The sequence below is a fragment of the Symphalangus syndactylus genome, chromosome 13 (genome assembly GCF_028878055.3).
Source record: "Symphalangus syndactylus isolate Jambi chromosome 13, NHGRI_mSymSyn1-v2.1_pri, whole genome shotgun sequence".
NCBI lineage: Eukaryota > Metazoa > Chordata > Mammalia > Primates > Hylobatidae > Symphalangus > Symphalangus syndactylus.
In genome coordinates this window covers 94,157,389-94,184,936 of record NC_072435.2, presented here as the reverse complement: position 1 = coordinate 94,184,936, position 27,548 = coordinate 94,157,389, and the positions used below count along the sequence as shown (strand labels likewise).

Genomic DNA, 27,548 nt, shown 5'->3' with positions numbered 1-27,548 from the left:
CTGGGCAGTGTTGTGTCAGTAGGCCACTTTGATTTGAAGCAAAGGACTTTTAATATACAACCATATTTAAAGATCTCACCATTTCAGGTACTAGAGGCCACTAGGCCTGGAATTCAAGCGATTCTCGTGCCTCAGCCTCCTGAGTAGCTGGGATTACAGGTGGGTGCCACCATGCCCAGCTAATTTTTGTATTTTTAGTAGAGATAGGATTTCGCCATGTTGGCCAGGCTGGTCTCGAACTCCTGACCTCAGGTAATCCATCCGCCTCAGCCTCCCAAAGTGCTGGGATTACAGGCGTGAGCCACCACGCCCAGCCTACTGTTCATATTTTATGTTTTCATCGTACTTCATTCTTCAACAGTACTCTCCTAACCTTGCATCTCTTACCCCTGCCTTGGTCAGAGAGGGGGTTGTTTAATCTGCCCTGGGCAGCTGGAGACCTGAAGGCCTCAGTCCCTTGGCTCAATGCTGCCCTGCAGTCACACAGCCTATTGGTCATGAAGAACGACTAAAACTTGATTTTCAGCCTCCCTAACCTAATGCTTTTTCTGTTACTCCACAGCTACCTTCCACGAATTAGTTTGAAGTGCAAACTAATTCATTGTGTGATAATTCATTGTGTGTTAATTACTCTTCCCTTCCTATTAGCCCCCATTAGACTTTGTGAAAGATGAACCCTCCGTGAAGCATTTCTTTCCTTTGATTCTAATAAATAAATGGGTTTGGCTGAATTCATGGGAAAGGGTTAGAGGCCTAGTTATAAACTCATAAATGTATTGCCTAGCAACTTAGGAAATGAATTGAATCACTAATCCTGATTTAAGAAGGGAGAAGCAGAAAGTGATCTTGAATTAAAAGTGGAACTTGCAATACATTTAGCACTAAAGTGTTTTAGATAAATCACCTCAGCCTTCTGTTGATCAATAGCCCAAAGGTTGCTCTAGCAGGGAATTCAGGCTGGAGGACTGCAACCGTTTAGTAACAGACCCTTCTTCAGGTTGGGGGAGTCGCGGGGAGGCCTTCTGAGAGGAGACACGGTTTCTACATTCAGTGCTCAGCTGAGGAGCAGGTTGCATTTTGCCTTCCTGTGCTGACTCCCTCCTCAGTCTTCCCATCTGGCTAAATTAAAAATGATGCAGTGCCAGGGTTTGTTTTTTGCTTTCATTGTTGTTTTGTTTTTTGAGTTTTTAAAAATTTTTTTGGAATGCCAATTTTAAACAAGGCCTATGCTATTTTGGGGGCACAGAATACTTTGGAACATTTGCCTAAACAAGTGCCTGTTGTTTTGGGGTTTTTTTGTTTTGTTTTTAAGAGACAAGGTCTCGCTCTGTTGCCCAGGCTGGAGTGCAGTGGCGCCACCACGGCTCACTGTAACCTCAAACTCCTGGGCTCAAGTGATCCCCCAACCTCAGCCTCCAGAGCAGCTGAGACTACAGGTATGCACCACCATGCCTGGCTAATAAGTTTTTTTGTAGAGATGGGATCTCGCTGTATTGCCTAGGCTGGTCTTAAACTCCTGGCTTCAAGCAATATTTCTGCCTCAGCCTCCCAAAGCGCTGGAATTACAGACATGAGCCACTGCAGTGGGCCTCCCATTGTTTTTTTTATAGCAAATACTCCTAAGAAGCTTGGAGACAAATTAAGGCCATGTTAAGCACGTGTGCTGTTCTCAGCATCACGTGCCCCACAGGGCATCACCAGTTAGCTCTCGGTCTATACTGTTGGCCCCGCCCTGGAGGGAACACTGCAGTCTCCTCGCTCAGGAAAAGCCCGGCCTGATGAGGAGATGCAGGAGAAAGGTCCCACCTGTCGGGGCTCAGGTTGAAGGCAGTGGCGAGAGGCAGATTTCTAGGCTGCATCACTTCATCACCACACGCCCTTCTCAGAACAACCATATGAGTTAGCTGGACCCGAGAATCCTGTCCTATCCCTACCAACAAGACACCTCTTCAGCTGTTTCTCACCACGATGGAAAACAACAGACAGGCAAAACCATCTCTCCCTGTTGAAGGGTGCTACACTGCCAGAATTTCTATCCCCAAGAAGAGGCAGGAGGAGCCCCTCCCCAGTTCTTCTCTTGAGCCTTTTAAAGCTCTGGTCTTCTTAAAATGTGCTTAGAAATGGAGGCTGATCAACATGTGAGGAGTCCAGTTTTCAACTGAGATGCATCACCTGTACCTCTTCATGACATCACTTTTTAATTTGTGGAAAAGCCACTCATAAATGCATGACACAAGATGGAAAGAGTGTCTTCCTCTTTGGCTTCTTCTCCAAGGAGGAAGTCTACCATCTAGTCTCCATACAGTCTACAACTGTAGTATCCTTGGCCTTGGATTCGTCTTGCACATAGAGAACTGGCTTCACCATTCTGCACAGGTAGATGATGCAGAGTGATGGCAGTATTCCAGTAGTGACATCCCAGGTCCTTGCCCCATTCTAGTATTGGCAATATATCACAAAGGTCTGTTCAAAAATACTTGCCTCCCCAGGCTATCAATACAAATTCAAGAGCATCTTTTAAGTGCCAGTTAGGATGACCACAATGATGAGTTATTCCTACCTGAATGTAGAATATTTTAACTACCATGAGCTTCCTTCTAGCTTAGACAATGGGAACAGAGTAGTAGAAGTTTCCACAGTCGAGGAGGAGGCTGATTTTGGAACATGGAGCATCACAGAGGTCAGGCCTCCCTGGGCAGCTGAAAGACAGTCCTGGGCTCCTGGGGAATAGAGAACAGGAGGGCTGGGCCAGGCACAGTGGCTCACACCTGTAATCCCAGCACTCTGGGAAGCTGAAGCAAGTGGATTGCTTGAGCCCAAGAGTTGGAGACCAACCTGGGAAACATGGCAAAGCCCCGTCTCTACCAAAAAAAAAAATACAGAAAATAAGCCAGGCTGGTGGTGCACGCCTATAGTCCCAGCTACTCAGGAGGCTGAGGTGGGAGGATTGCTTCAGCCTGAGAAGTTGCAGTGAGCTGAGATGGTGCCACTGCACTCCAGCCTGGGCAACAGAGCAAAACCCTGTCTCAAAAAAAAAAAAAAAAAAAAAAAAGAGAGACAGAGAAGAAGAGGGCTCCAGAAAATTCAGGGGTCAGCAAAGACACAGGAGGAGAGTACCAAAGATATACTTTTCCTCCTTTGCAACTTTCCCCCAGGCCACAGTGCTGCCATGCACCATTGGAAATTGTCAAGAGTGGCATCCCATGAGTTGGCAAGATTCAGGGAGTTCAGTGCAGTAAAAATCACAGAGCACTTTTCATTTCCCAAGAAGTGGATCTACCTTGAGATCTTGCAAAAGATCTCAAGAACACAAAATGCCAACTTAGTAAAAGTTGAAGCACCTATTTCCTGTGACAGTGCCTCCTGGAGAGGTGAGACCAAATCCACCCAGGCTTCCCAGGGTGTTGGCTGCCCCCAATCAAGATAATGGCAGAGGCTCCCACACCATCTCACATTGCACCTTTATCTCATTTTCACATTTATTTTAAGACTCACCCATCCCTAATTTGGTTTTCTACTTGAAGGAATGCTATCTGGATGCCAGAAGAGGATCATCACCTTCTAGTTTGAAACTTACCTTGCAGTAGAATGTTACTTCTTTATGGGATTCCAATTGCAATTTGAGTTATTTTTTGACAGAGCACTGCATGTAATGTCAACACACAAGGCCACGGTGAAAAATGTCTTAATTTAATTTTCTTTTGTGAGTTAATTCTGTAATTGCCTCTGAACCACTCAGCTTGGTAAAGTGAGGGACATGAAGTACTTGCTGGGGGTGCCGGCAGAAAGGACATTTTGTAAGCATTTTTAGGCATTGATGGGTGTACACAGAACACTGTATTGCCGACAGGTTATTTAAGACAGCGCAGTTAAAAAGTAATTAGAGTAACTAAAGCATCGAGGGTTTTAGATCTGTGACAACTGCAAAAAACATAAATGGGATATTATAAGATAAAAAAATGATTGCACGATTATGTGAATTTTTTTCTTTTTCTTTTTAAACACATCTATGTATCAAAAGAAGTTTCTAGCAGGGTTTGCAGCCAAGCTGCTTCGTGGTTATTTTGTGCTTCAGGACAATGGTACTTAAACCTTTCTCCCACCAGGGAAGAAGGCACAAAGAGATGCTAGAGAAGAAATAACGCAATTCTTGTTAAGCCAGTAAGAGGGAGGTGGAGACGATGAAGGGCATTGCAATGCATTTCAAAGAGCCTGAGCTCCACAGTCAGACAACCCCACATTTCAGTCCCACCCCAGCACCTGCTCTGCATAAGGCACTTAAATTCTTTGAGTACCAGTTGCTTCACCTGTAAGATAATAATGGTAGCAACAGCACCACCTCCTGATTATACACAGTGGATGTAGTTAGGAAAGTGTTGTTAATATAGCCGCAGGGCCCAGATCAAGCAAGGCATCCAAGGCCTGAATCTTGCAGTGTGGTGTTTCTCTCATCAGACCCCTGCACCTTAGTTTCCACGGAGAAAGCACCTTGAGGCTTCCACCTGCCTGTTTCCTTCAGTACCTGCCCTTGCTCTGAGGGAGGAGGAGCAGGACACAAGAACAACGTGCAAGCATGATGGCGAGGGATTTGAAGAGCCTCGTTGGGTCAGCTCTCTTCTCATACACAGAAAGCGACAGATGCTCCCTTCCATACAGAATTAGCAGAAAGCAGTGCTGCACAGCTACAGGTGGACATGGGGAATGAAAACAGTCAAATGCTTAGTAATTACTATTATTTTTTAAAGTGGAGGCTGGACGCAGTGACTCACGCCTGTAATCCCAGCACTTTGGGAGGCCGAGGCGGGCAGATCACCTGAGGTCAGGAATTCAAGACCAGCCCGGCCAACAACGGGGTGTAAACCCCATCTCTACTAAAAATACAAAAATTAGCCAGGCGTGGTGGCATGCACCTGTAGTCCCAGCTATTCGGGATTGCTTGAACCTGGGAGCGTTCAATTGCTTGAACCTGGCTGGGAGCGGGAGGCTGCAGTGAGCCGAGATTGCACCACTGCACTTCAGCCTCAGCAACAGAGTGAGACTCTTGTCTCAAAGAAAAAAAAAAAGTGGCCGCTACCCAGACTGCTACTATACACAGCACTTGGTGAGAACTGCAGCTCCAGGGTATGACTGTGTTAGGTTGTTTTTAATTAAATGAAAATATTTCTTCCAGATCTGGTATTCATTTACCCACAAATAATATAGTGGACCACTTTAAGTGTTGCTAGTCTAGAACACTCCAGAAAGAAGGAAAGCAACTGCTTCCCGGGTTACTTGTCTTGGTTGTCAGATATGCTGGTTCGCAGAGGAAAACAATGATCATTTATGTCATTTCTTCCAGAACATAATTGCTGAGCATGAAATTCGTAATATTTCCTGTGCTGCCCAGGACCCAGAAGACCTCTCAACATTTGCCTATATCACAAAAGATTTGAAGTCCAATCACCACTACTGTCACGTGTTTACTGCCTTTGATGTGGTGAGTACCCACCCCCTTTCAACAGATTAAAGACTTTCCAGAGTGGGCCTGGACTGTATTGAAAGCCCAACTTATAATTAACACACTAGTTTGGCTTGTTTACCCGGTATTAAGATACATACCAAGTGTATTTGTTTGCTAGGGCTGCCATAACAAAGTACCACAGACTGAGGGGCTTAAACGGCAGAAATTCATTTTCTCATAGCTTCTGGGGGCCAGAAGTGCAAGACCAAAGTGTCGGCAGGTTTGGTTTCTTCTGAGGCCTCTCTCTCTGCCTTGCAGATGGCGTCTGATATGGTTTGGCTGTGTCCCTACCCAAGTCTCACCTTGAATTGTAGCTCCCATAATTCCCATGTGTCGTGGGAGGAACCTGGTGGGAGGTAATTGAATCATGGGGGTGGGTCTTTCCTGTGCTATTCTCATGATAGTGAGTAAGTGTCACAAGATCTGATGGTTTTATAAATGGGAGTTCCCCTGCACAAGCTCTCTCTTGCCTGTTGCCAAGTAAGACGTGGGTTTGCTCCTTATTCACCTTTTGCCATGATTGTGAGGCCTCCCCAGCCATGTGGAACTGAGTCAATTAAACCCCTTTCCTTTATAAATTACCTAGTCTTGGGTATGTCTTTATTAGCAGCACGAGAACAGACTAATACAGCTGCCTACTTGCTGTGTCCTCACATCGCCTTTCCTCTGTGCTTGGATGTCTGGGTCCAAATTTCCTCTTCTTGTACGGACACCAGTCAGATTGCATCAGGGCCCACCCCAATGACCTCATTTTAACTGAATCACCACTTTCAGGGCACTATCTTCAAATACAGCCACATTCTGAGGTACTACGAATTTTGAGTGGGTCACAGTTCCACTCATAACACCAAGTACATTTTGGCAGACTAGGCTCTGTGGAGATTTTTCGATATTTTCATTCTTCCGTTCGACTTAGAATGCCAGCCCTACCTAACATCTCAACTGCCATTACTCATTTACTAATTTCGCTTTTCAGACTTGAGAAATTCCTTTGTTTCTCTGGCACCAAAACGTAGTAAATATCTTACAGGCTCCTTGTTCCTCACTATGTCTGTCGGTTTCTCTAGTAGCCATTTCTGAGTACTAGGGCATAATAAGTATGTTTGCCTCATAAAAATCTGCAGTCTTCTATATTGAATAGGAGTCAGATTAGATACCTACAGGTGGTAATCGGGAACTCCAAGATTTGGCCCATATGCTCATTCAGAATTAGTCTTGGCTGGGCTCAGTGGCTCACACCTGAAATCCCAGCATTTTTGGAGGCCGAGGTGGGCAGATCACTTGAGCTCAGGAGTTGAAGACGAGCCTGAGGAACATGATGAAACCCCATCTCTACAAAACAAAAAACAAAAAACAAAAATTAGCTAGGTGTGATAGCACATGCCTGTAGTCCCAGCTACCTGAGAAGGTGAGGTGGGAGGATCACCTGAGCCTGGGAGGTCGAGGCTGCAGTAAGCTGTGATCACACTACTGCCATCTAGCCCAGGTGACAGAGTGAGACCCTGTCTCAATTTTTAAAAAGAGTTACTCTTGGCCAGGCACAGCTCATGCCTATAATCCCAGTACTTTAGGACACCAAGTTGAGAGGACCACTTGAGTTCAGGAGTTCAAGACCAGCCTGGGCAACATAATGAGACTTTGTCTCTATTAAAAAAAAAAATTAGCCAGACATGGTGGTGTACACCTGTAGTCCCAGTTGCTCAGGAGGCTGATGAGAGAATCCCTTGAGCCCAGGACACTGAGGCTTCACTGAGCTATGATCGTGCTGCTGCACTCCAGCCTGGGCTACAGAGTGAAACTCTCACTCCAAAAAAAAGTTGGTCTTGTAATGACATCCTTATGGGATTACACCACTTCCACTTATAGCCATACTTGTCATTAAACCTAAAAGACTAGCTCATATATTACAAACTTGGAAAATGGAAACAAAGGAAATAACAAATGTTTCTTTAAGATCGATATGCCCTCGAGGTGGTACAAATTGCTTGAGGATATCTCTGATATAGTATATTAATAATTTATAGTCAGAAGAATTTGAAAATGCCACTTAAGTTTGATGATTCTGCTCTGCTCACTGGGTTTGAAATATACATATTTAAAGAATCAGGAATCACCTATTAATATATTCGTGAGAGGCCAGCCCCCAGTTCAGTGTCATGGGTAGAAGACTGCCTGAAGCAATGTTTTCCAGTTCTGATGAACACCTATAGGCCGAGGCCAACTGTGATCCAAAATCTATACCAGCTTAAGGTCCGTGAGTCAGGCAGCTCATGCTCAGAGCATTTGTATCATGCTACATGTTCCTCACCCCTTTTGGTTTTTAAAGATTGAAAATGGGAAAGAATGATCATGGGCCTTTAAAAAAAAAAAAAAAAAAACCCTTCCATTTGGGGAGGCTTGAGGAGAGTAATATAAAAGTAGTATGTGGCAACAGTAAAGACTGCAAAGCAAAGCCCTGCAAGACTGCTCTAAATATCTCAGGAGGCGTTTGTTTGCATGGGATTAAAGTGTTGATTAAAGCCATTTCATTCAGGGTTTACAAGGATATGCAGTGTTAGGTTTCTGGTGCCTTAAACATAACTTGCAATTCTTGTAAAATTTGGTTGTTTCTTTATACAGTCAAATTTCATCCTGTTCGTATCTATTTTGGTTTATGTGAAATACCTTTCTCTGTAGGGGTTGGACTGATGTCATAGAAAGAACGGAATACCAAAGTTCACATCCCATCTCAGCTGTCTCTCTACTCTCTGGTCTTAGAGAAGTTGCTGGATTTTTCTGAGTCCTAATTTTCATAGCTAGAGAACAGAAACAAGAGTTTCTACCTTGCAGGTTTTCACCAGGAGTGAAATGAAAGAACATATGTAGAGTGCTTCATAAATAACAGGTGTTCAGCATTTGTTCCTTCACCTCCTCCCTCTCCCTGCCTGCTGACGTCAGTTAACAGCCTGACCCTTTTTCTGCTAAAAGACATAAGATAGGTTTGTCAGATGTGTATTTATCTTCCAAAGTTTTCCTACTGCCATTACGAAAGGATTGAAAAAGTGAAAGCAATAAATAAACATTAAAATAGAAATAGCAGAAAGAAAACATTGACTCCATAGACCTTGCTGCCTCTAGACCATGTTTGCATTGAACATCAACATGAATATTCTGATACTTTTCAGGATGAATGCCACCTTTTTCCTAAGTATTGCAGCATTTCTTTCAATAAAATTGGTTTTTAAGGTAATATATAATTTGCCTTCATCAGAGTATCTAAAGCATTTTTCCACATCAAACTAAAACTGGTTTCTGTGGACTGTCTGCCCCCTTGAGTGTATTAGCTATATGGTGATATATATATATATATCACCAGAATACTGAGGTGAAATGTTGGGGGAAGAAATAGTCAACTGTTCAGTTTTATGATGAACGTCATATCCCCGATACACGTGGAGAAACATGTCGAGAATTGCCTTAACATTTATCTTTTCATCCAGATGTTGGATTTAATGTAGACATTACTAGCTTAGGATTCTCATATCAGCTCCAAAGGACTTTCATCTTACACAGATCCTCCATTTTAATCTTCTCTAGCTGAACAGTTTGGCAAACCTCAAAATTAGTAACAAAGGCCACCAGCCTTGACCTGGGACTTTGAGCAATTCTGAGATGCAACAAGCTTCACTTGCACTAAAAAAAGCTTCTTTGAGCATGGATTTTGTATCTTTATGTAGGGCAGTTCAATACCAGTCCAGTCTTGAAGCCGTAAAATTCTTTTGATATGAATCAGTCCCCTGGGCTGCCCCAAATGGCAAAAAAAAAAAAAAAAAAAAAAAAGGTAAAGAAGACCCTGTAATACCTCAAATACACATTTAACCTTTTAGCTAAATAAGGATGTATACATTTTTACTTGTGAAGTTACTGCTTTTTGGACCTTAAAGACCTTTTATGGGTCACATGTTTTTATGTACTGTTATCACATATCCCATGTTTTTATCTGATATCATCAAGAAAATTCAGTGATGTCTAGGAAGTTTCCAGTTTATGGACAGTTAGATTTGAAGTTCAGAGCATTTTCTCACTGAAATTGTAGTCTGGGAAAGGAGGCCTGGAGCCCCCCTACAGAAGCTAGGATGTGAACTTAACATAGTTTATGTACTATGGGACTCTGTAGGGCCTTGAATGTGCTCAGATGTGAGGCGGGGGTGGAGTGTGCGGGGCTTCTCAAGCTTATTTGGCCATGGTAGCCTTTTTTTTTGAGATGGAGTCTCGCTCTGTCACCCAGGCTGGAGTGCAGTGGCATGATCTCTGCTCACTGCAGGCTCTGCCTCCCGGGTTCACGCCATTCTCCTGCCTCAGCCTCCTGAGCAGCTGGGACTACAGGCAGCCGCCAGCACGCCTGGCTAATTTTTTTGTATTTTTAGTAGAGACCGGGTTTTACCACATTAGCCAAGATGGTGCCGATCTCCCGACCTTGTGATCCACCCGCCTTGGCCTCACAAAGTGCTGGGATTACAGGCGTGAGCCACTGCGCCCGGCCTTTTTTTTTTTTTTTTTTTTTGGAGAGCACCCCACAGGGGTGGCCTTCTGCAGCGCACATTTTGGAAAATGTTACATTTGATGATCTCTAAGCCTGTTTTTGTTGCTTGGAATCTACCATAAATTCAGCTTGTGATATTTTCAGTTTTAAATGATGAGGAGATGAAAATAAAAAGACTAGAGCAAAACAGAATTAGGGTTGTCAAGAAAAAAGCCAATATATACACACAAGCAAGCACCAAGCCTGCTCTGTATTCTGGAGTCTATGCTCGTTATTGTCGTAGCTGATTTCTAATCATATCCCTAACTTGCTAGGCCTGGAACACATCTCACCCACTGTAGAACAAAAGCTTCCCCAAACTCCACCTTCTGGGCAGTGAGAACTTGGGGAAGAGGGAACTGTAGGGTGAGCAGAAAAGAAGGATGTGTTATGAGACTAGGAGTTGTGAGAGTTAAAAATGGACTCAGCTTTTCTCTCCTCTGCTCTTAAATGAGTGGAGAGAATTTTACACAAATGGGACTGCCAGAGAGGGAACGGGTATTTCAGTGGCCACCAGATCCCAAGGCTAAAGTGATCGTCCTCAAAAGGCCACTATAGGTGAGAGAGAGAGAGACAACCAAGGTGATTTCAAAACTGTTGTCTTCTGTATTTTATTTGCTCAGTTATTCTAGATTTCTCAGTAATAGAGAGTTGATATAGGTCAACATAGAAAGATTTTGATGCATTCTCCATGGGACTATCGGATTTGTATCAAATATCTGACAAGAGCCTCATTGAATAGTTTTAAATGTTAAAAGGTGTTCTTCCTTTTTAATAGCATTAAAAGCCATGGCTTTGCTGCCAGACCCTTGCTAATTCTCACTCCTCTGAAAAGAATATGTTTGCAGACTTTGATATTTTTAACCATGCTCATTTTTCACTTGCAACTCCCAAATCCTGTGCTTCTCGGTGTGCAGCACATGGTGAGGCTGAGACGGCCTCAGGAGTGCATAGAGAATGTTGAAGACATGGTGCGGGGTGGGTGGGACGTGTGGGAGACGGAGCTCCCTCTTCCCTGTGCTTTCTTGGCTGAACGTGGGCCATGTGAGGATCTAAGCTGGAGAAACAGAAGTGACAAAACGCAGGAAAACATGGTCAGCCGACTGTGTGATCACCTTCTGTAGTACTCTCCTATCCATATGCACGAAGCCAGCCAAAGTGTGGGGCAAGAAAAACACTAGCGTCAACCACGTGGTCGTGATCAGTAATACCTACGCCACTTCCAACTTTGGCTCTGCTATGAGTTTGCTTGTTGGTTTTCTCATCAGTTTAATAAAATTTTAATTCCTGGCTGGGCACAGTAGCTCATGCCTGTAATCCCCAGCACTTTGGGAGGCTGAGGCAGGAGGATCTCTTGAGTCCAGGAGTTCAAGACCAGCCTGGGCAACATAGGGCAACCCCATGTCTGCCAAAAAAAAAAAAAAAAATTTAATAAATAGCCAGGCATTTATTAAATGTAGTGCCAGCTACTCAGGAGGCTGAGGTGGGAGGATCTCTTGGGCCTGGGAGACATTGAGCTGTGATTGCATCACTGCACTCCAGCCTAGGCAACAGAACAAGACTGTCTCAAAAAAAAAAAAAAGAGAAAGAAAAATTTAAATTCTTGAGCGCTTTTTTAAATGCCGAGATTACTTCCATGGAGTAGTTTGAGGTCCCTGAAGAAAAATATTGATGGCTTATGTTGCAGAGATTATCCCACAAAGTGAGAACTTAAAGATGCAAAAGAACTCTTGCTATTGTTGATGTTAGTTCACTTCTGACAACTGAATTAATATCATGGAGGCAGGTGATCTCTCTCATTCTGTTTCTCATTTTCTCCACCTGAAAATAGCCTTCAACCTATTTGACTGTGATACTGTGAAAAGAAATGGCAATATAAGAAAATGTCACAATGCATAGAGCCCTTAAAAATTGAACTCGAACACTTTCCCTGGTTACTCTTCTGCATACAAAGTGGCAACCTACAGGTAAAGTAGAAGCCGTTCACTGGCCCTGTCCAGCCAGCTGAAACTCACCAGCAAGTCAGCTGCAGGAAGGATGCAGCTCGTAAGAGGAGCAGATGGCCCTGATGGAATAAAAAAGACAGCATCCCATCCCAATGGTCCTTCTACACTAACACTACCACCTCCCAAAAAAGAATAGATAAATTAACAGTTGCTAGGTTTCATTTATCCGGATCTCCTCTTCATTGGCATAAATCACTGAGAACTAACCAGGCCACAAAGACAAAGGTGGTTGGATATTCAGAGATTAATAGTCTTTATTTCTTCTCATCCCTATTTTGGGGGTGGGGAGACAAAGTTATCAGTGCCTTAAGTTGCTCCTGTTTTTTGTAAAATTAGAAACCAGACATTCTGAAATTGTTTTCACAGATTGCTTTGCAGCATTTATGCATGTATTTGTTGCACCCCCGACTTCTAAATAACTGTCAGTCAAGTGTCATGTTCAGGGGGTGGCCTTTAGAATCAGTCTGGTTTTGAATCCCAGATCTGCACTCTTAGCCTCATAGTTTGGGCGAGAATGCCACAGGCCAGGCACGGTGGCTTATGCCTGTAATCCCAGCATTTGGGAAGCCAAGGCGGGCGGATCACCTGAGGTCAGGAGTCCCAGATTAGCCTGGCCAACGTGGTAAAACCCTGTCTCTACTAAAGATACAAAAATTAGCCTGGCGTGGTTGTGCACACCTGTAATCCCAGCTACTTGGGAGGCTGAGGCAGGAGAATTGCTTGAACCTAAGGCTGAGACAGGAGAATCACTCAAACCTGGGAGGCGGAGGTTACAGTGAGCAGAGATCACACCACTGCACTCTAGCCTGGGTGACAAGATGAGACTCTGTCTCAAGAAAAGAAAGGCCAGGCGCAGTGGCTTACGCCTGTAATCTCAGCACTTTGGGAGGCTGAGGCAGGTGGATCTCTTGAGCTCAGGAGTTCAAAACTGGCCAGACCAGCATGGTGAAACCCCATCTCTACTAAAAATACAAAAATTAGCCAGGCATGGTGGTACACACCTGTAATCCCAGCTACTTGGGAGGCTGAGGCATGAGAATCACTTGAACCAGGAGGCAGAGGTTGCAGTGAGCCAAGATGGCGCCACTGCAATCCAGCCTGGGTGACAAAGCGAGACTCTGACTCAAAAAATAAAAAAGAATGCCTCTAATCTTCAGTTTCCTAATCTGTAAAATAGAGATTATAATAGGATACCTCCTATGGTGATTGCAAGGATTAAACAAGGTGACACATACGCATTTGCAGCACATGGTATTCAATAACTCTTAGCTGTTGAGGACACGGAGAGTAGCAGAAGCAGTTAATAGTGATGCTTACATTCTTGTCAGACCCTGTGTGAGGCTTTATGTCCCAGTTTTTGATTCATGACATAAGTTTGTTGCTGCATGCTTCCACATCTGAGGAAAAAAGTCAGATTCCATATAAAATGCATTCCTGTATTGATAGAGTGCCTGCCATGCATTAGACACACATCCCTGCTCTCCAGGAGCTCATGGTCCAGCAGGAGATGAAGGGACACAAGCAAATAGTTACAACAAAATCAGATCCATGCCACCCGGGCACTGCACCAGCAGCCAGCAGGGTGGGCTTTCCAAGAGGAGGGACGCGCGGGTTGGAAGCCGAACATTTAGTCTGTGTGAACACGTGGTCGGTTTGGAGGCAAGGCAACTCATTCATTCAGTTTAGAATAGTGAACTCGGGGTATCAGGTAGGCATCTGCAATAAGTAAAGGAAAAGCCATTTATATTTACTGTGCTGACTAAACCAAGGAAACAGGCATATCCATTTGAGAAGATTTAAACAACAAGCGTTCAAATTTAAAAGATTTGAATCTGGTGAGTGACCCATGTCCAGTGCCTCACAAGTTAGTGACGAGGCCAGGCGCAGTGGCTCACGCCTGTAATCCCAGCACTTTAGGAGGCCAAGACAGTGGATCACTTGAGGTTGGGAATTTGTGATCAACCTAGCCAACATGGTGAAACCCTATCTCTACTAAAAATGCAAAAAATTAGCCAGGTGTGGTGGCAGGCATCTGTAATCCCAAGCTACTCAGGAGACTGAGGCTGGAGAATCGCTTCAACCCAGGAGGCGAAGGTTGCAGTGAGCTGAGATCGCGCCACTGCACTCCAGCCTGGGTAACATAGTGAGACCCTGTCTTGGGAAAAAAAAAAAAAAAAAAAAATTAGTGAAGAGTTCCCTACAGCTTCCACTGGAGCTTTTACTTTTGAGGAGCAGGGGAGAGCTTGAAATCTGGCATTTCTTCCTCCTGTACCACCTTTCCACAAACCCTGGCCAAGTTACAGGATAAAGATTGCATGTTTCTCCCTCCCAGGCAGGCCAGTCCCTCTGGATGGGTGTGACAGGGCTGCTGGCCAGCCACCTTAGGCTGTGGTTCCATGAAGACAGGTGACTAGTGTATTGGGCTGCAGTGTGTGACGTCCACAGAGAACCTGGAATGCTATTAATATAAGAAAGCAAGTCATGGTTTAACAAAGTAGGGCCCAACCTCCTGTACTTGGGGTGAGGCATAAAGTTAAACCTCAGCAGATACAGTGGAATGCTTGCCCCCTTTAAAAATCTGGTTTTTGAAGAACGTGTAATGGCATGTGAAGACCAACTATGAGATAATGTTGTGCGAAAAAGCAACTTATGAGACTGCACATAAAGTATGTTATGATTTTAGACTCATAAAGTATTCTAGTTTTTAAATTCATATTTAAATATTCATATAGGAAATGAAAGTATTTGGGTGTATATACAAATATAAAAAGAAAATGCACCAAGATGTTAGCAGTAGCCATATCCCAACAGTGGAATTTCATAGCTGATTTTTATTTTCTCCTTTATTCTTTGTATTTTCAAAATTTTCTACATCTGCCCCTGTTATAATTAGGGAGATAAAGGAATCTCGTGGCTCTTTTAGTTAGCCAAAATTAGCCCTAAAGAAGCTACCTGCATTTTGGCCAGTTGATTTGTCATCTTGGCCCAGATAGACATCTTAGCAGAATTGCTAATATTTGTTTCTAAATGCTGAAGGCTATGATTGGGCACTATTTATTTCTATACAATCTATGAAGACTAATTTCTGGCTGGTACTTGAGAGAACTAACTATAGGTAGAGCTAAAGAGATGTCAGTGAAGTCTGTGAATATGCCCAGAATATTCTCAAAGTTGTTTTTGCCTCAGGACGTGGGTGAAGCAAATTGTAGACCAGGCTTACCCCAGGTCTTAAAAAAACAAATACAAGCAAAATATAGCCTAAAAAGAAATGTCGCTTCTTTCTGGAGACCCCACTGAGAAGCCAGACTGAAAAAAACCTTCTTGTGTCTTCAGGCCCCCTGTGGCATTATCTGCACTTGTCTAGCTTTTGTTCTTCAGGTCTGCCTGTGGGAGAGAAGACAGAAGGAATTGGCTCTGGCCATCCATATTCCCCCTTTTCTTAACCTTAAGGTGCAAGTTCACTTATCTTAGGGACCTACCAGGCAACTCCTTTTTGTGTGTAGCCAACAAACATTTCTTGAGCACCTGACCTATTCTAAGCCCTAGACATGCAAAGCCCAGTGAGACCAGAGCCCTCAAGGAGCTCAGTCAACTGGGGAAATCAGCCCTACAAAGAGAAAATCATAATAAATACCACAAGGTAAGTAGGGCTGTGCCCAAGGTATTGTGGGACCGCAGAGTAGGGGCACCTAACTTAGCCAGGGTTGGGAGGACAGGACAGGAGATTCAAAGAAGGCTTCTGGAGATATGATGCCCGAGGTGAGTCATCAAGGATAAGCAATTAACTCACCAGGCAAAGGTGGGAGATGGCAAACGCGTGTATTGCCAAGAACAAAAGCCATTTTATAATAGATGAAATGCTTGGCCATTTGGAATAGCATTTGGGGGTGATTGCTGGAATGAAGATGTTTTCTGAGATGAAGGGCAGCCCCTTGGTGGTGACTGCCTGTCTGAGCTCTAGCTGCTGGATTATGGAGCCCTGCAGTCTGGTCTCTGGGTAACATGCCACTGTTTAGCACAGCATCAACTGTGCATGCATCTCTAAACTGAATCTGTAGTTGACTGGGTAAAAGATAGCCCCTTCTAATCAGAGAATCCTGAAACTCCCAGGGTGGAAAGGGACCAACAGGTCACCTGGACCACACCCACTTCTCAGTGGCAATAGGTGCTGTAGGTAGCCCATGGTGGAGCTGGCCTATGCAGGTGATCCAGGGACTCTGTTTATGGCCTGTATTCACTGATAGACACTTTTCTATCAGACATCTCAAGGTACTTTACAACACCCGAGCTTTTCTGCCCTGGACTCCTACATACAGACACAGCCCTTCCCTTGAACGTGTCTGCATCTGTGCCCTCTTCATGGTGTGGGTGAGCTTCTGCTGACGCCTGTCTGGGCCTGCAGCTCTCTGATGCTATGGAATGAATACATTTGTTCATTCCATTCCAGTCATGAAAATGTGACCATCATTTTTCTAATGGCAATGCAAAGCACTGCGAGGCAGGTCAAAATGGTCCACTCAGAAAGAGCAGCCTCCCAGCCTGGGCCAGGAGGGCCTTTCCTCCCTGGAGGGCCTCCTCCTCAGATTCCTTCCTCCTTTGTCATATTCACCAGACGAGATGAAGCTTTATGCCTGACATACCTTGTCAGCCATTTGGGCAGCAATGCGTTCAACAAAGTAAGCCCTGGAATAAATAAGTGAACAAATGGACAGTGTTTCTACCATGCCTCATTCCATAAAGGATTGAAGACAGCCTACATGAATAGGTATAGTAGTCTGAAAATATATATATATACAACAAATCTGAATTAGGGAAAATACAGACTAAAAGGAAGCTCCATATCAAGGGAAAAGTTGTAGCATCAATATACAGACCACGGAGTTCTGTAAAGGTATGGGAGCTGAGCTCTCTCTAGCTCTGAGCTTTTAGCTGTGAGCTTCCTGGAGGTCAAGGCAAAAAGGGAAATGCAGTAATTTTATGCTCTGTATTTCTCTGAAAGAAAAGTATACCCCTTCCTTTCCGAAAACAATATTTTAATAAGACTTAAGTATGAAGGAACTTTCTGTCCTAGGCTCCCATGAGGGGATACTGTGTAATGATGTCTTCACCAACATTTGTACAGTGAATCTCCAAAACACAAGATGGTGTTCTAGAGGGTGCCTCAATGAAATAGGCACAGAAGACCAGCACATTCATGAAAGTAACGAAGGTAGGATAGCCCAGTGGCATGAAATGCTGGCTAATCTGAAGTCAGATCTGCACTTGAATCCTGGTTCTGCTATATGAACTTGGCCAAGTTGTCAATTTCACTGATCCTTAGTTTCTCACATGTAAAATGAGGATGGGCATTCCTCCTCTATAAGGTGTTGTGAGGAGTAGACAATCCACAGAGGGCACTTAGCCTCGTCCCTAGGATGTAGTAGGCAATATCGTGTGTAGTTGCTGCTGCCACTGCTTTATCATCATTATGAAAGGAAATAAAATACGGTTCAAGTTCATAGGCAGTTTGACTTCGTGCAGAGATCAAACTTTGCACAGCTACAAGAGCGGATTGACTGCATGTCTGTAAGTTAATATCCACATAACAACATTTTTCACTTGGGCTTGGCAGAAGTTGGACCATTAAAGGGTCAACTCCACACTTGGAGTAGAAGTATTAGGGTTGCAGCTTAAAGGAAGAGCTTGATACTTTAAAGTCTCACTGAGAAGATGTTAGAATTGGCATCCAGTATGAAAACTGAAGAGCCTAAACAAGATTCTTTGCCGAATGAATGGGCAGCTTCCTGGCACATAGAGGGGAGCCATGACAGCACCTGCAGAGAGGTCCCAGATTTTGCTGGAAAGTAGTTCCCAGCCCTCTCAGCCAGAGAATGAAGAGAGCCTCAGAACCCCAAGGTGATGCAGAAAGAATAAGATACATCCTGGGCAACATGTTGAAACCCTGTCTCTAAAAAACATACAAAAATTAGCCAGGTGTGATGACACATTACCTGTGGTCCCAGCTACTCCAGAGGCTGAGGTGAGAGGATCATGTGAGCCTGGGAGGTCAAAGCTTCTGTGAGCCATGACTGTGCCACTGCACTCCAGCCTGGACAACAGAGCAAGACCCTGTCTCAAAAAAAAAAAAAAAAGCAAGAATAAGACTATTTTAAACTCAAAACACTTTCTCATGTTTTTAATTATCAAAATGGAAAGATTATTTTATGACTAAAAATTATTAATCCTCATTTAAATAAAGTTCCAAACATACAAAAATAGAAATCATCCAGTTTCAATACGCAGTGATAACTACTATTCACATTTGATCCATATTGCTATTTTCTATGCATATATACAGATCCTATCTATGTGTATATGTGTACATATATTTTTACATAGTCTTTTAACCCATTATTTATTTATTTATTTTTTAGACGGAGTCTCACTCTGTCGCCCAGGCTGGAATGCAGTGGTGCGACCTCGGCTCACTGCAACCTCCGCCTCCTGGGCTCAAGCGAGTCTCCTGCCTTAGCCTCCCGAGTAGCTGGGATTACAGGTGTGCACCACCACACCTAGCTAATTTTTTGTATTTTAGTAGAGACAGGGTTTCACCATGTTGCCCAGCGTGGTCTTGAACTCCTGAGCTCAGGCAATCCACCCGCCTCCAGTTTTCATGTTAAATGGCTACCCAGTATTCTACTTAATCAGTCCTCTAATAATGAAAAATTTAAACACTTTAATGAATATTTTTGCACATGTATCAGTGAACCCTTGTGCCTAAGAGATTTGCAAACTAAGAAACAGAAAAATCTCAGTGATGTACCAGTTAAAATAAATTAATTACCTTGGTGGCTAGAGCTTTTTCTAGGGGACAGATTGCCCACCATCTATGATGCAATTTTTCTCATACTAGACTGATGAATATGCTGGGTACAGCCTCGGGGACAAGGATGCAGGAGGACAGTGAGGAAGATCTCTTTGTCTCTCCATGAGCCTCCTCTGGATGTAATGAGAGACTTGATGGACCCTTTTACTTCCCCATGTCATTCAGTGATCACTTCCTGGACATTGTCTATAGGCTAGGCATGGGCCTGGCACCAGGGACACAACCCTTAACACATGGAAGGAGCTTGGTAAATATCTGTGGTGATGTTCAATATCCATTACTGCCTTGAAGAAACCATAGTAAATATACGCTGACCTGCATATCTTCAGCTTGCACAAGAAAAGCAAGTTTTCATCCCCTGATTGCATTAGGATTTATCTTTATGATACAATGGTTCCTTAAGTTCCTCTAATGTAGCAGTTCTTAATTTGCAGATCAGAATCCCAGGCCGGGCACAGTGGCTCATGCCTATAATCCTAGCACTTTGGGAGGCCCAGGCAGAAGGATCACTTGAGGCCAGGAGCTCGAGACCAGCCTGGCCAACACATTGAAACCCCATCTCTACCAAAAAAAAAAAAAAATTAGCCAGGCGTGCACGCCTATAATCCCAGCTACTCAGGAGGCTGAGGCAGGAGAATCACTTGAACCCAGGAGGTGGAGATTGCAGTAAGCTGAGATCACACCACTGCCCTCCAGCCTAGGTGAGAGTGTGAGACCCTATCTCAAAAAAAAAATAAAATGAAAGAAAGAAAAGAAAAAAGAAAAAGAAATCCCTGGGGAAGAAGAGAAGAGAAGGGAAGGGAAGAGGAGAATTCCTATGCTTCCCAGGAGGTTTTTCCCCATTGGACTGGGACTCCCTGCGCTTCTTCCCAAATAGCCACTACTGAGGATGGGAGTTGCCTCATATCTTTTACATCACCCTCAGGGAAGCCAAAGATGAAGAATTCCTGTGTTGATGGTCTCTGTGGAGTCACAAAGTACACCCCCGGCCTGGAGGCTGCCTCTCAACCAGACTGGGCATGAGACCCAGGCAATGGGCAAGTAGGTGACCTCACCACAGCCAAGATGGGTCAGTCACTTGGAAGCTCAATTGGCTCATGTTTTTTAAACTTTTTTAAACAGATTACAGAATTTTTTTATTTTATCTTATGTATAGTTCTAAGGTGTAATGGTCAAGAAGAGTATAGCCTCTCAGAACAACTGGATTCAAATCCCAGTTTGGCTGGGTGCTGACTTCATGAGCAAGTTATTTAACCTTTCTGAGCGTAATTATCTCATGTGCAAAATGGAAGTAATAGACCTACGGCATACAGATGTGGTTGGGATTGAATTAAAGAGCCCATGTTGAAGCACTTAGCATGGTGCATGGCACACAGTAAATAATAAATGCTAGCCGGTATTGCCATTTGGGTAAATAATATTATTAGCCATTATCAGAACAATCCAGTTAGGTGGGTACTGCGTATGGTATTATCCCCATTTTAAGATGAGAAAACCAAGGCTGAGTATGCTGTTTTCAGTAATCAACTGTCACACCTGCACCCCGCATGCACACACACACACACACACACATGTGCACACATGCACACACATGCAGCTCTCTTTCACTGGTGGTCTCTGTAAGGTGGCAAATACTCCAGACCAATTGCCGTAATAAATGTGTCTCAAAAGACTTATGCTAGAAAGACCAAAGCAAGTATCTTCCAATGAGCTTATATGAGGCAGGAGGAGCCAAGGTCAGAGACAGGCCAGGTTACAGCATGCGAGAGACGTGAGGTAATAAAGGTAAAGCTAAATGAGTTTTAATTTATGCCCAAGGCGGGTAGTAACTGGAGATGAGAGTATGATTTTGCTGACTTCACTGCAGCGCTGTGGTTTGAGCCAGCAGATGGGATGGGACACCTTAGTGCTCGCTGTGATCAGTGATCTTCCCCACAGCCAGGGCAGCCAGGGGACGGGGTGGCTCCAGGATTGGCCTCCTGGCTAAGCAGCATTCATCACAGCTCCTGGGCTCATGGGTCATCTTCCTGTTGTCTGAATGAGGGTCCAGCCAGCCTTCTGCAGCATCGCATGGTGTTCCAGTTATCTCCTGCTGTGTAATAAGCCACCCCAAAATATAAAACAACATCCATTTATTATGTTCACAATTCTGTAAGTCAGGGATCTGTGCTGGGCATGGCAGTCCTGGTCAACAACATCTGGGGCCTCAGCCAAGGTGCCTGCAATGGCTGGAGATGCTGGGGCAGCCCGACTGGAGCCATCTGTCTAGGCCTTGAGTCTTCTCCATGCGACGTCTGCTGGATCTCCAATGTCTTTGAGACCCCTTCACTCCCAAATCTTGAGCCTGGGCTGGCCTGGCTGAAACCGTTGTTCCTGTCCAGGCAGCCTCTCCTTGTGGCTAGCTCAGGCATTCTCATAACATGATGATCTCAGGATGGCAAGAACTTTTTTTTTTTCTATTTTTTTTAAGATTGAGTCTCGGCTGGGTGCGGTGGCTCATGCCTGTAATCCCAGCACTTTGGGAGGCCGAGGCGGGTGGATCACCTGAGGGCAGGAGTTCAAGACCAGCCTGGCCAACATGGTGAAATCTTGTCTTTACTAAAAATACAAAAAATTAGCCAGGTGTGGTGGCAGGTACCTGTAATCTCAGCCACTCGGGAGGCTGAGGCAGGAGAATCTCTTGAAGCCAGGAGGCAGAGGTTGCAGTGAGCCAAGATCGTGCCATTGTACTCCAGCCTGGGCAACAAGGGCAAGACTCCATCTCAAAAAAAAAAAAAAAAAAAAATATGGAGTCTCACTCTGTCACCCAGGCTGGAGTGCAGTCACACAGCCTCGGTTCACTGCAACCTCTGCCTCCCAGGTTCAAGCAATTCTCCTGCCTCAGCCTCCCGAGTAGCTGGGATTACAGGTACCTGCCACCAAGCCTGGCTAATTTTTTTTTTTTTTTTGTATTTTTAGTAGAGATGGGGTTTCACTAATGGCCAGGCTAGTCTTGAACTCCTGACCTCAAGTGATCCACCCACCTCAGCCTCTATATTAATCTGTTCTAATACTGCTAATAAAGACATACCCGAGACTGGGTAATTTATAAAGGAAAGGGGTTTAATGGACTCACAGTTCTACATGGCTGGGGAGGCCTATGGCAGAAGGCAAAGGAGAAGCAAAGGCACATCTTATGTGGCAGTAGGCAAGAGAGCATGTACAGGGGAACTCCCATTTATAAAACCATCAGCTCTTGTGAGACTTATTCACTATCACAAGAACAGCATGGGAAAGACTCACCCCCATGATTCAACTACCTCCCACCAGGTCCCTCTCACAACACATGGGAATTATGGGAGCTAGAATTCAAGATGAGATTTGGGTGGGGACACAGCTAAACAATATCAGCCTCCCAAAGTGCTGGAATTACCAGGATGCTGAGACTTTTTACATGACTAATTAATTCCCCCAGAGTAACATTCCTAGAGGCCCAGGAGGAAACTGCAAGACTCCTCATGATTCAACCTCACAAATTCAGCATGCTGCTTCTGCTATATCCTATGGGTCAAGCAAGTCAGTAAAACCAGTCCAGATTCAAAGAGCAGATTCGACTTCTCAACAGGGGAACACCATGGTGTGCACGGGAGGGGAGAGTTGATGGCAGTCATCTTAGAGACAAGCTGGGTAGACACATGGGTTGGGCCAAGAGCAGGGGATTTTGAGCACAGATATTGGCTCATGTCAAGTTCTGTAACTTTCTGTGATGTCTGGAAAGTTATTTCACCCCTCTGAGCCTCCACTGCCTCATCTATAAAATGAGGATAATATGCTACTGCATGTGATTGTGGTAAGACTTAAATGAAACAAAGATATCGCTTGGCACATCTCTCACACCTATTAAGTTCTCCCTTAATGGTAGCTAGACTGAGTATTAACTAGAAATGTTATGATTACTCCAGCTCATCCTGTGGATATTCATTCATTCATTCAGCAAGCAAGCAAGCAAGCAAGCATTTCTTCAGCACCTGCAATGTGCCAGGCGTTGGCCTCCCCACAGTTGCAGGGATAATATGTTGAAGGCAGAGGCAGTTGGGCTTGCAGATTTTCTGGGTGTCACCATGGGCTCTTCAGAGCCAGCCAGCATCATTGATGTTTGCCAGATGGGCTTCTAACCTAAGCCTTCTGATGTTACAATATAATTTTCAGCCTCATCCCGGTAGAGTCTCCTCGTACATGATAGCAACTCTCCTCCCGTTTCAGATGGTAGGGATGTTAATAGGAGAGGCAGGAGAAGTGAACCTACAAAAAAAATGGGGGGTTCTTTCCCCATTCACACGTGTGTCCTGAGGTCCCATGGGATGAGCATCTGTTTCCCCGAAAGGGCCCTGGTGTGTCGGGATGGGCAACACAGCACTTGGAAGGTGCGTCTCGGTGCCCATGGGCCCTCCTGGCATCCAGCATCAGTACCACAAACAGTAAGGCTGCAGACAAGAGAGGAAAGGTAACAGTGTCCAATCCTGTACTATACATAATCACAAAAGAAACTCGACAAAGCATTCTAAAATAAAACCAAAGCAAGATGTCAAGGAAAATGTAAGCGGAACCAGGAGAAGCCATTAGGCAGAAAAACTTAATCCAACAGTCTGGTCTGTGTGTCTTATTTGAGAAGTTTCCTAATACCAGGAACTAATTAAAAATGAAAGGGCAGGACTTCTAACACATTCTCTCCCAAAACCTTTCAGCTTCCCATAATCATGTGAAAAACTTCACTTGCTCAAATGAAGGTCTTTTTACTTTCATTTGAAGATACCGGAGCTTTAAGTAGATCTCACTTTCAATAACAACTTGTTTTTAGGTTAATGATAAAGGAATTCACACTCATTAAGTTCCACTGTTACAGCAGATAAAGACCACATGTTACAGAATCACTGAATCTCACACCTTCATCTTAGTCTAGTTTCCCACTCAGAACAGGAATATCTGGTACATGTCCCCAACAGATGGGAATCAGCCATCTTCCACAGTAGCATGAACAAGACCAAGAGCCTGCATCTTCATTCTGAGACTACAGAAGTCGGAAGCCCCGCCTGCCTTTCAGAGGGGACCCACGCAAACACTAAGAGGCAAAGCTGACGGTGACGTGAGTGCCAAGTGTAGGCAGTGGAAAGAGCTCAGCCCCTTTTGTGCAGTGATGGTCAGAGCTGTCTCCCAGACCTCCTCCACTATCATTTGCTGGTGCGTTACTAATTTACTAGGCTGACTCATCTGTGGAGGCAAACACAGGCTCAGTGTTCATTGCAAGGAAGTGCTCAGCTTGCTGTGCAAGGTGCAGTATCTCCAGCAGGCAGATGTCTGTCTTGTAGGGTCAATATTTCCTAACAGCTCACTTAAAGGAGACAGATACATCCTCTCTCAAACCAACTCTCAAGCTCAGAGGCATTTTCCCCACTTGGTTCTGAGACCATCACAATTGATCTGGCATGGATCTGGAATCTGGTTGGTCTAGAACCCTTGGGCCGCTTCCCCGTGGCCTCAGAAGGCACCATCCTGCATCTTCCTCTCCATCATCATCAAATGGGAACAACTGCAAACACATCTCCCCAGCAGCAGTGTGGGAATCGGGCTCCCAGAGCGCTTGGTGAGGGTGGAGATGGGCAGGCACAGAGAGGGCCAGCTTAGTTGCAATATCAGCATCAGCAGAATGACATTTCTGTGATTTTTGAGAAACCGTGAGTGGACATTCTAGGGACATTCATCAGAATGAAAACTTGGATGGCCCGGTGCGGTGGCTTACACCTATAATCCCAGCACTTTGGGAGGCCGAGGTGGGTGGATCACCTGATGTGGGGAGTTCAAGATCAGCCTGACCAACATGGAGAAACCCCATCTCTACTAAAAATACAAAATTAGCCGGGCATGGTGGTGCATGCCTGTAATCTCAGCTACTTGGGAGGCTGAGGCAAGAGAATTGCTTGAACCCAGGAGGTGGAGGTGGCAGTGAGCCGAGATCGTGCCATTGCACTCCAGCCTGGGCAAAAAGAGCGAAACTCTGTCTCAAAAAAAAGAAAAAAGAAAACTTGGGGCAGACCATGCCTGCTCTCAGCTGCTGCAGTGACCTTCAGAACGCTCTCTGTGACTAGTATGCATCTGCTTCTCTGATGCTCTGTGGCCTCAGGGTGTGGTGGACACCAGACAGCGTGATGGTTTCTCAGTGAGAGAAGACCGGGCGGAGCTGTGCTTGGAAGAAAAGGCAGAAATCAAAGATACACATTTGGAGAAGAGAAGAAAGCTAGAAATCATCTTGAGAAAAGGACTGATTGAAGGTCGGAAGAAAAGAACTTTTCTCCCAGGCACTGCTTGGCATGGCATCTGGCCTGACAGAATCTCCTGTCTCTTGCTGATTTCATGATAAAATATAGAGTGGACCCACAGGGAGAGCAAAAGCCTCAAGAAATAGCTGGGGAATTGGCTCTGTTGGAGCACTGTTTGCGTGCTCACTGCTGCGACTGTGAGCCGCCACACCAGCATGACTAATGCCTCTCCTCTAGGCCTAAATTAGATTTTGATTGTGTTTCGTAGATGTTCACTGAATCACAGATGTTTGAGGTAAAAAGACCCAAACTTCTCAGGAACACCTCCTGTGGAGTGTGTGGGATCATCCTCACAGGCAAGGCTGAAGCGCTCCCAGGACTCAGCAGAAATACCAGTAGTAACCCCTTCCCTTCCAAGGCCTCGGGGGCAAACCAACTGCCCACAGGGAGAGCTTTGAATGGTGTGGGCTCCTGGGGCCAGTGGCCTGTGGGGCCTGCTCCTCCTGGGGCTAACTGGGGATCTGTAAGCAAGTGTGCCCTATCAGTGTGTAAACCAAAAAGTATCTGAGACAAGTCTCAGTCAATTTATTTTGCCAGGGTTAAAGATGCACCCATGGACCAGGTGTGGTGGCTCACGCCTGCAATCCCAGCACTTTGGAAGGCTGAGGCGGGTGGATCATGAGGTCAGGAATTTGAGACCAGCCTGGCCAACATAGTGAAACCCCGTCTCTACTAAAAATACAAAAATTAACTGGGTGTGGTGGCGCGTGCCTGTAGTCCCAGCTACTTGGGAGGCTGAGGCAAGAGAATTGCTTGAACCCGGGAGGTGGAAGTTGCAGTGAGCCAAGATTGTTCCAGTGCACTCCAGCCTGGGTGACAGAGTGAGACTCCATCTAAAAAAAAAAAAAAAAATGGATGCACCTGTGACACAGCCTTGGGAGGTCCTGAGAACATGTGCCCAAGGTGGTCAGGGCACAGCTTGGCTTCATACATTTTAGGGAGGCATGAGACATCAATCAGTATGTGTAAGAAGTACGTTGGTTTGGTCCAGAAAGGCAGGACAACCAGAAGTGAGAAGGGGGCTTCCAGGCCATAGGTAGATAAGAGACAAACAGTTGAATTCTTTTGAGTTTCTGATTAGCCTTTCACTGAACACACAATTTACAGGAATAGTCACTTATGCCTTAGTCTGGCTTAGGGAAATAACAGGACAGAGGGAGCAATCCGATATGCATTCATCTCACATGAGCAGAGGCATGACTTTGAGTTCTGTCTTTTGTCCCCAGGAAATTTCCTTGTGGGCAAATTGTGAGGGAGGTATGTAGCTTTTTTATCTTTGTAGCTATCTTATTTAGGAATAGAATGCAAGGCATATTTGCCCAACACAGTTTCCAGCTGACCTTTTCCTTTGTCTTAGTGATCTGAGGTCCCAAGATTTTTCTTTTCACAAATGACTAATGCCTGGTGTAAACCCTAAGTTGGACCCGGAGTGTCCTGTTCTTTGTAGATTTCCACTGAATCACTGCTGCCTCTGGTGAAGTAGTTCAAGTTCCTCCCTAGTTCACCTCCCTCAGTGTTCCTCAGCCATTCGACCCATTCTAATTTGCAGTGTGCCAGTAGAAAATGCTTTCTCATTTTTCTTGCAGAATTTAGCCTATGAAATCATCCTAACCCTGGGACAGGCATTCGAAGTCGCTTACCAGCTAGCACTACAAGCAAGAAAAGGGGGACACTCCTCCACACTTCCAGAAAGCTTTGAAAACAAACCCTCCAAACCCATCCCCAAGCCCCGCGTTAGCATTCGCAAGTCCGTGGTAAGTAGAAAAGATACAGATGTTCTAAAAATCCTTGAACAGGAGGAAAAGGGGCTGCTAACCAGGCCCTTGTGTGGTGTGGGTGCCATTAGAACCCAGGGCCTCTTCTTCATCCTTTCCCTTGGCCTCCTCCTGGCATGTGTCCATCATCACCTCTGCCTGGTTCCCACCAAGTCTTGGGGACCATCTCCCTCAACCTGGAGCCTCCAGGGAAATCCACTTTCTCAGTCACCTGCAGCAACCCTATGAAGGGTCTCAGCAGCAGGTACTGCCGTTCTTGGTGAATCTTACCTAAAGATTCGGGAAAGCTTGGGAGCAGTGGTCCCTGGGGCTTCAGCTGCCGTCCCATCAGAGGGCAAAGCCTCCTACAAGCCCCTGGCCTCCAGAGAGGTTTGCAGAGGTGCACGGTGATGATGTCCTCGGTCCGCAGCTAGAGGAAGCTGGATGCACAGGCTGTCCGGCTATATGCAAGGCCTGCGCCATGGCCCGCGTGCTTTGTCTCCCGCAGC

At 45.0% G+C, this 27,548-nt stretch overlaps 1 protein-coding gene and 1 long non-coding RNA gene across 31 annotated transcripts in view; one reads left to right on the top strand and one right to left on the bottom strand.

The window, feature by feature from the left end:
- The window catches only part of ANKS1B (ankyrin repeat and sterile alpha motif domain containing 1B), a 1,261,284-nt gene that overhangs the window by 1,217,546 nt on the left and 16,190 nt on the right, over nt 1-27,548 (top strand). For all 30 annotated transcript variants that reach the window (XM_055238636.2, XM_055238637.2, XM_055238650.2 and 27 more), the window contains 2 exons: nt 5,339-5,476; nt 26,872-27,039. In XM_055238636.2, coding sequence (XP_055094611.1) covers nt 5,339-5,476; nt 26,872-27,039 — 306 coding nt within the window. The remainder of the gene's footprint in view (nt 1-5,338; nt 5,477-26,871; nt 27,040-27,548) is intronic.
- Nucleotides 12,297-26,908, bottom strand: LOC134732040 (uncharacterized). The gene is made up of 2 exons (XR_010114914.1): nt 16,708-26,908; nt 12,297-13,783 (listed from the first exon to the last, which is right to left on the bottom strand). It is a non-coding gene; the product is annotated as an uncharacterized lncRNA (long non-coding RNA).